This window comes from Borostomias antarcticus, assembly GCF_949987555.1.
Source record: "Borostomias antarcticus genome assembly, chromosome: 34".
NCBI classification, from domain to species: domain Eukaryota; kingdom Metazoa; phylum Chordata; class Actinopteri; order Stomiiformes; family Stomiidae; genus Borostomias; species Borostomias antarcticus.
In genome coordinates, this window is record NC_140267.1 from 3,394,256 (window position 1) to 3,403,670 (window position 9,415).

Below are 9,415 nucleotides of genomic sequence, written 5' to 3' on the forward strand. Positions count from 1 at the left end.
CATCCTCAATATACTCTGTGTCAAAATCTCTCACTTCTGTGAGACGCTTATCACCTGGGCTGAGAGAGTATAGCAGTGCAATAAAATGTTCAATACCTTTTCAAACAATAAGGAACCTCGACATCATTGTACAGGGATAAACTCTTAGATCTAACAACGTGGTGGATCTGGAGGAAAGCAGGGTTTTCTAGGGGATACTGAGGTACTGAACCGTTGTCATGCCACAAGTGAAACATTGAGAGGGAGACCTGAGGTACAATCCTGGTTCCTAGGATTCAGGAATGAGGCGCAACTTCCTTCACCTGAAGACTTCCTGCCACACTCTGATTATGTTAATCTGATTATTCTCTATATTCCTATGTAACTGAGCTTTCATTACATTTTTTTTTCATTGCCACTTTGAATATTGAATTACCTATTGTTACATGCATTTTGAATGCATTTTGAAAATGCATGTTTCAATGCATTTTCAAAATAGGCTACATGAATAAATTGCACATTGAATTGAATAAAAAGGGCAAAACGTCCATGAAACAGTGGTAAGTGACTTTGAATAAAAAGGGCAAAACGTCCTTTAAAAAATGGTAAGTGACTTTGAACCACAAAAGCAAATAATCTTGGTCTAGTTCTGCTTCTGTGGCACGGATGCATTGTGGACATGCATAGGATACTGTACTCCCATTACGTCATCACGCACAGCACGTCGCACGCTCGCCCAATCAGCTGTTACGCTCGCAGCGCAGGAAAGAGGAGGGCAGATGATATGGCAGCTTTCTGCGCGTCCAGGTGGAACTTGCTTTGTTAATACGGTTAAACCTCTGAACATGACAACATTTTAACATCGGTGGCGTCGGCAGGGCATTGCCTCGAAATGATCTACTTAATATTGATCTCCGCCTTTTCCGGAGCACTCATCACATTGATATTACAGTTCTTGTTGATATACCGGAGGAGCCCGGAGCCTATTTCCAGGACAGTGCAGTATGTCAAAGCAGTTCCTGATCACGCATTGAAGGATTACCTAAACAACCAACACGACGAATCAGGCCAGCAGCAACAAGACAACACACCATCTGCTGCATCCAAACAGCAAGAGGGCATTCCTCCGAGACAGGAAGCGGCTGGCCCCTGCAGTGGCCCCAAACAACAGGGGCCGCCGCCTTCCCAAAGCGCGCCCCTCCACACCTCCAAGCCAGAAACCTGCAATTTTCTAAATGCTATCTTTTTGTTTTTGTTCAGGGAGCTGCGAGACACCCCAGTGGTCAGACACTGGTTGACCAAGAAGATCAAGGTGGAGTTTGAGGAGCTGCTCCAGACCAAGACGGCCGGTCGGTTGTTGGAGGGACTCAGTTTAAGGGACATCTCCCTGGGTAATTCCCTACCTGTCTTTAACACGGCCAAACTTATAAAGCCGGTCAATCTAGACGAGGACGGGATGCCAGAGGACCTCAACTTCGAGGTGGACCTCGAATACAATGGAGGTTTCCATCTGGCGATTGACGTGGATCTGGTTTTTGGGAAGTCCGCCTACCTGTTTGTGAAGATGACCCGGGTTGTGGGGAGGCTGAAGCTGCAGTTTACGCGCATGCCTTTCTCCCACTGGTCATTCTCGTTCCTGGAGGACCCCCTGATCGACTTCGAGGTCAAGTCCCAGTTTGAGGGGAGACCCCTTCCCCAGCTCACCTCCATCATTGTGAACCAGTTGAAGCGGGTGGTCAAGAAGAAACACACCTTGCCAAATTACAAAATCAGGTAAAAACTTTGATTTTAAAAGTGTGGTGGTTGTTTGTTATTCATCATTATATCAGACGCAAAATCACTATTTAAGATTGCATAGGTTGGTACAGTGATGGAGCGAGGAGGCCTAACTTTATTTTGACCATCTAAAGATCTAGTAGGCCTAGGTTATTGTGGATCTCTGTGATCCCTTCAAATTATAGCCTAGTAACCAACGAGGAGTTGAGGTTAAATGGGTCAAAGATAACATGTGGCACTATCTTTTTCAACATATCTTGGGTTTGGACCTGACCTGACACAAAATAAGCAATTTGTTGATCCTTAGTATGCAGAACTCTGAAAGGAGAAGATCTGAGACAGAGGGGTACATTGTCACACCGAGAAAGTAAACGACCACAAATGGGTATCATATTTGTACGCTTCCCAAATTTGCAAACAGCCGAAAGAAGAAAGCCTTTGTTGGGCTACATTCAACTTATGCATTCTTTCTTTTCCTTTGTTCTCAACTTTCACTTTGTAGATTAGTAGTAGGCTAGCCTACATTATTATGTCTTGGTGATATGAACTAGGCTACTAGTCAGAGAAGCTGAGTCTTATCAGTTATGGCCTGTGTTTTCCTGATTATCTTATTTATAGAATATGCACAGCAAAATATGTAGATTGTGGATATTTCATTTATGTAAATAGAGTCCACCAACACTATATGTTTGCTCATACAATGGTTCACTGTGTGGTCCTACGCTGGCTACTATGTGAACTTCAATGGGTCATGTGAAGTTTTTACACATAATGTTGTACAATAGAAATAATCAAATTATACATAAGGAAATTGAACCTCCTAGACCTGTAACAAACGTTGTTTACCTTGTCCAAGCCTCTGGGTAGTCAAGTAAAGTTCTAAGAGGTCCATTTTGACAAAGTGACCTCAAGCCAGGGTCCGGTGGCGTGCGTTTTTTATGCCATCAACACAGATTTGTTTCCTTGCATATTCCTATCAAATTATTGTATAGCAGCAAATATGTTACTGTGAAATACGCATGGAAGTTAAAATATTTTTCACTTCAGTTGCATGGTCACCAGCTTACAACAATATTTCAACCTGTTCATTGACACTTTCCATTTAGGAGGGATTTCACATCTAGGAGGGATTATAAATAAAAAGTAGGCTACTATCAACTTGAGTAAAATGAGGTCTACATTTAAAAACAAGGTAGCTTTTGAAATATATGAGACGAACAGGTTTAGAGCTACCCGCGGTGAGAATGAATATATACAACTCGGTCCATTCTTGATGGAACGCCCTATTTTCAACATCTATTTTTCTTATTTTAGCGCACGGCATGTTTAGGATGACCGGCTATAGACGCGGTCCGGATTGGACGGCTTCTGGGTCCGGATCTGGACCGCGTTCCGCCTGTTGGCGATGGCTGCTCTAAACTAGTCTTTATTTTAAGCGAGCTTCATCAAAGAGGTATTTTTCAAGTATCACTTACAAAATTTGCTAAGGGAATCCTTCTCCTTAGTGCCTCTATGCACTGTCAGCTTGTCACAAATGCTGTGAGAGCACTTACTAGCTCAGGAGCCATGCCCCAAATGTAATTGACATGACACTGACCTATGACCTAGCTTGTTGGTGTCATGTTTGGAAGGGTCACATAGCTACACAGGGCTTTCCCTGGGCGGCTGTAGCTCAGTTGGTAGAGCGGGTCGTTCAGTGATCGAAGGGTCAGTGGTTCGAATCCCAGCTCCGACTGTTCACATGTCGAAGTGTCCTTGAGCAAGACACCTAACCCCAAATTGCTCCCAATGAGCAGGTTAGCACCTTGCATGGCAGCTACCGCCATTGGTGTGTGAATGTGTGTGTGAATGGGTGAATGAGAGGCCATTGTAAAGCGCTTTGAGTGCCGCTAAGGTGGAAAAGCGCTATATAAGTGCAGTCCATTTACCATTTACCATTTCCACAAGGATAAGGCGTAGCCAGCTAGGGGTTCTGGGGGTATGCCCACCGCAGAAAAATCTTGGCCATAAAAGTCCAAATCTGGTGACCTCTGGCACATTCTAATGTCACCATTCCATCATATACACTGATCCTCATTATTGCATATTTTAATTGAGTGAGCCTAAACGATTCAGTGCTTCCCACAGGATTTTGTGAGACTATGAGGGGTGGACCTCCGAAAAAAGAACATTTTGTACATTTTTAATTCAAATTCATCAATCTGGTGCACTTGGAGAGCAAAATCAAGAAGGTAGAATACCAATTTCAACAATTGTTATTTCTACTATTTCTACAATCCAATGCTCTGACTACTCTACTTGTGGAATTTAGGTAAGGGATAAAAGGTTGGAGTGAAAGGATGAACATGTGGAGGTTTGGGGTATAGTCCCATAAAGTCATCCCCACCGGGTCTTGAACCCCGGTCTCCCGGGTGGGAGTCCAATGCTCTGACCACTACTCTACTTGTGCAGTGGAGATCGGCGGGTTGGTTTTGGTGTCCTTCTTCCAGTCCCTAGTGTGGGTTGGGGTTAGAATAAGGGTTGGGGTTGGGACAGGATCTGACCTATAGACCGATTTGGTGTTTGTAAACAGAGATTTCGTATTTTGTGGGCGGAGCAGAACTGGTGGCAGGAAGTGACAAGTAGAGTTAGTGGTGTCAATTTAAAGCGGTGTTAGTTTTGTCAATTTTGCTACAAACTTAATGGGAATATGTATAATACGAATGCCTTCTCCGAGTACTTTAACGGTTTGCGAGTAGAAGATAGGTTGGTTTATGCTAATAAGCTAACCCTTAGCAATGGGGTGAGGTTTCCTGACCCGTAGCCTACTCTGTTGGATCAAGCGAGGTCAAGTGGGGAGCAACCAGGCCAGGTCAAGCCTGGCTTATGTGCGGGGCTGGCTTGTTTCTGTTCAGGAATGGTAGGACGGAAGCTAGTCATGCCACTGAAATGGCAGTGAATTGAAATGACATGACACACACAGACATACACCAGTGTTTGCCATGTCTCTCCTATGATGTTTTTAGCCTCTCTTACTCTGAAAATGTAATTTAATGTAAATGTATTGCTTTATAAATGTTCTTAGCCGTTAGACAAACATACTCCAGGAGCTTGCTCGATCGCCTTGTTGAGAGGGGTCAGGGAAGAATGTTTACAGCTCACTTATCTGGCCCCCGGGTGATACTGTTTTTTTGCTTCCCTCTGGAATATGTAGGGGTGGGATGTCTGCCCACCTCCCTTGTTCTCTGTAAAGTGCATTGTGTTGCCTCTGGGTATGAAATGCGCTGTACAAATAAAGCTTTGATTGATTGATTGATGAAATAAAGCCTGATAAATTGAGATGGGTCTTGTCGCCTGGACACATCAGTTCCAATGCTTCCAATGCAATACAAATATCCTAGCCTCATGAAACCATCCTTATTTCGCGAGCTCACATTGTTACTGGCAAATCAGTCTGGATACTCGCGATAGAGACAATTTTGAGCCTGATCGGAAAACGATCTTGCCAATCAGTGTTGGTTCTGAGGAATTTGAAATACAAACAGCTACTGTACGCTGGGTGGGTTTATGACAGCGAGGAGCGGTTGATGTTAGCGTGGAGGGAGAGTTCCCAGATGGTTATACGAAGCAAACCATCTGATCCGTCAGGTAACAAATGTCCGGCCAAAAGGACTTCGGTGTACAAAAGATACTTTTTTTTTTGTCATCAAGGAACTTGAGGTGTTTGAAATGTGGATCAGGTGCTACAGAAAAGAGGTACACACTGTTTGGCTCCAACTCTTGACAGCTTCCATCTGGTGTCAATCTCGTTGACTAGGGTGACTATTTATCTATGATTGATTGATTGATTGATTGATTGACTAGGATGCTCTTCAGTGTCTTGATTGCAGGGCTTTCAGATTCCAGTGGTGTCAGGTGACGTCTTTTGACGTTGTGCAGCGTTGGCACGACAGATGACAGTGACACTCTCTTCCTGTGATGGCAGTTGGGTGAGGGTAATATAAACGGCTCCGACACAGTGGCAGCATCCTGTGCCAGATTCCACTGGTCTGATGTCAGGTCCATGTTTTGGTCACCTTTCTTCCTGACAGTGGGGTCCGACAGTATGCTAGTAAATGGCAAGGCCAACCATTTTCCACAAACTGATCTAAAAGGTTGATCCTCCAGTGTGAATTCTCATGTATCTTCTTGTGAATATCGCCCAAATATGTTTATTGCTCTGCAAATGTTCTTCGCCAATAGACTTAAAGGAGTAGTAAAGGGAAAATGCATGTTTAGCCCTGTTTTAAGGTTACTTATGATCATATACAATGGTTCAGATCAAAACGTTGACAAAACTAGCACTTTTGAGAAAGTCTGATAATTGCTCTACCACCGTTTTGGTCATACAATGGATGTGGGTGGGTACCGTGAAAAATCTTTCAAAAACATGTTAAACTCTCGATTTCAAAGACAAGAAGCTCACCGAGGGGGTAATTGGTGTCCGTTGGTGTTCTGACATCAAATTCTCCGCAAAGTATGAATCCTGTAGGGTTTTATTGATCATTTTATGAAATCCATTGACTTGTATTGACGCGACCGTTGTAGATGTGTAGATCAATCCGCAGAGGGGATTCAGGAAGCGGAACTACTTACGGTAGCCATTGTTATGTTGCTAGGCTACCTAGTTTGCGGAAGTTTACACACGTATGTGCTGCGACTAAATAGTTATACGCTAAATATTTAAAAAAGCCTTTCCAGATGAACTAGAATCTTACTTTATGGTGAATTATATGTCAGAATGCCAACTAACACCTCGGGAGTTTCTTGTCTTTGAAATTGAGAGTTTAACATGTTTTTTGAATGTTTTTTCACGTTGCCCACCCACATCCATTGTATGACCGAAACGGTGGTAGAGCAATTATCAGACTTTCTCAAAAGTGCTAGTTTTGTCAACGTTTTGATCTGAACCATTGCATATGATCATAAGTAACCTTAAAACAGGGCTAAACATGCATTTTCCCTTTACTACTCCTTTAAACATTTTCCTGGAGCTTGCTCGATCGAGAATTTTTACAACTCACTTATTCGGCCCTCCGGTGAACTGTTTTTTTTTGCTTCCTTCTGGAAAATGCGGGGGTAAGATATATGTCCAACCCCCCCCCCCCCCTTTGCTCTCTGTAAGGTGCATTCTGTTGCCTCTGTGTATGAAATGCGCCATACAAATAGTTTGATTTGATTATGATGCTTTTCCATGGGCTTACATGGACATGCCCAATATTAGGCAGTTTGAATCAAGAGTGGGAGGAAAGCAAACTGTAAAATACACCCAGTCTATGGGAGTTTCTTCAAATGGGGTGTAGTGAGTGTGGTCACTGCGCATGGCATGCATGCTCTCCATGCTTGCGTGCATTCAAGTCTGTGTGTGTGTGTGTGTGTGTGTGTGTGTGTGTGTGTGTGTGTGTGCGTGAGGATGGCCCAGTGTGGGCGAGTGTGATGCAGTGATGTAATGGGGAACAGCCTTTGAGGACAGGGCAGAGTGGACGTTTGGATTTGCCGAATGGCACAGATGGCCGACCTCTGAGAGAGGAGGGGGTCCTGGAGCTAATCCAGGCTTTACGGCACACCCATGTCGAGCCTGATCAAAAAGCACGTACTGTATTAAAGGATATGAAACTATACTGCTTAGATTCGTGCTCTGTGGCTCCTATTCTGCACGTTAAACTATTATTTGTGTGATGCTAGGCCAAAAAAGTATTTGTATAGTTTGCCTGCGTTACCGTGATGGGATCTCGCTTTCATAGAATTACTCTTTTGATACTGTAGGTGTCAAGTTTTTGACATCTTAAAGGAGTAGTAAAGCGAAAATGCATGTCTAGCCCTGTTTTAAGGTTACTTATGATCATATACAATGGTTCAGTTTAAAACGTTGACAAAACTAGCACTTTCGAGAAAGTCTGATAATTGCTCTACCACCGTTTTGGTCATACAATGGATGTTGGAGGGCACCTTGAAAAATCTTTCAAAAACATGTTAAACTCTCTCATTCAATGAGCGTTCAACATTTTCAGATGGCTTCAGACAATTCAGTCAAACTGGACCAGACAGAACTGCGCCATCTTGAGGAAGAAGGGCAATTACCACACTACCAGACAAAGGGATTTAGTGGGCAATTACCACACTACCAGACAAAGTGATTTAGTGGGTGTATTTTACTGCCGTACATGTGAGTACACCCTCAGCTGTATGAAACTAATATGGGTGAATCGTTCCTTTAAGGTTTAGGGTAACTTCATAAGTATGTCTGTGTTTTTTGGCTTTTCTTGTTTCCTCATTGACACAAAGGGGCGAAGCATCATTGGTGGGACTTGACATGTTTACTGTGCACTTGTTTCAACATAAATATAGCATTAGGAAATACTGGAGACATAGGTATGTGTTCTCGAACAATGTACATAATTATTCCAATCGGGCCCATTCATTAGGGGTCATTCTTAGCCAAGCCGGACTGCTTTTAGCCGGGAGTCACACCCGATACAGGAAGTCACAGAATGTGAACTTTTACAATGACAAAGGACTCATGGCCCAGACTTTCAATGGCTTGGAATCTCTTTTACAGTCTTTTCACTTGGACTATTCTTGAAGTTATGGGTTGTAGGTCTATTGGAAGCCAACCGTTGGTACAGTATGTTATAGAAATTAAGTTTATATGATTTATAATGGATGTAGGCCTAATCTCATCAAACCTGAACAATAAATACATTGTATACCTGTCTATGAGGGATTACTGGGCATGAAACTGATCGGTAAGAAGTACTTTTGTGAAAGACATGGGAGAACATTAGTTAGTTAGTTGAACTCATTAGTTGGAACCTCTGGAATGACTCTGCAGACAATTGTTCCTTACAATTTCCTTTGTAATCGCAAGTTGGCATTTTAGCTAAGTCCCTTGAGATGTATGTTCCTATACTGTGTGAAAGTGTGAAAAATAAAAACATTGAGACATTAATTATGATTTGTGTTTCGCCTATCCACCTGACCTGTGTCTGAACAATGCATATAAAGTAATTCAGAAGATGTGTTTGTGAGAGGGAATAGGTATGCTAGTGACGGTCACTGACTAACACAGATTCATATCTGAGACGTTAGAGAGTTAGCACCGGATGTCCTGTGGGATGGGCCTTCTTAACTTGTCAAACGGCAGAAAAACAGAACTTGCCAACTGTTTTGAAGCTGTATGCTTATCTGCTGAATCAACTTGTATTTTTCTGTGGGGGAATGGAAGTCACATGTTGGGTCCGTCTGTGCTGGTTCCTCATACAGCAGTGTTGTGTTTGGGACTGATTCTGTCATCATCGCTGCATATTTGTATGTATCCCCCCCTTTGCAGTCCTATACTGAAATTAGAAATCCATTTCATAATTAATAATACACTTTGCATTTAGCAAATTTTGTAATTTCAGTAATTGCCGTCGTTCCAGGAGATTCCCCTCTTGCCCTGTAATGACACTAATTGCATTGTATTTTGTTATTTTTTCCCCTCTCTGCAGATACAAACCTTTCTTCCCGTTCCAAGTCCAACCTCCGCTGGGGTCGTGCTGTGATTTGGACTTCTCCATGCAGGATGCCAGATTGGTGGAGGGCCGTCTTAGAGTCACCCTCATTGAATGTAGCAGGTACGGTAGAAGGTCTCTTTGTCATG

The 9,415-nt window shown here is 43.0% G+C and overlaps 1 protein-coding gene across 1 annotated transcript in view; it reads left to right on the forward strand.

Annotated features, from left to right (window-relative positions):
• Positions 1-871: 871 nt before the first annotated feature.
• Positions 872-9,415, forward strand: part of pdzd8 (PDZ domain containing 8) — a gene marked incomplete at its 5' end in the record, with an annotated part of 35,624 nt that continues 27,080 nt past the window's right edge. Inside the window, 2 exons of the mRNA XM_084460835.1 lie at positions 872-1,752; positions 9,264-9,389. Of these exons, the coding sequence (XP_084316961.1) occupies positions 872-1,752; positions 9,264-9,389 (1,007 nt within the window). The remainder of the gene's footprint in view (positions 1,753-9,263; positions 9,390-9,415) is intronic.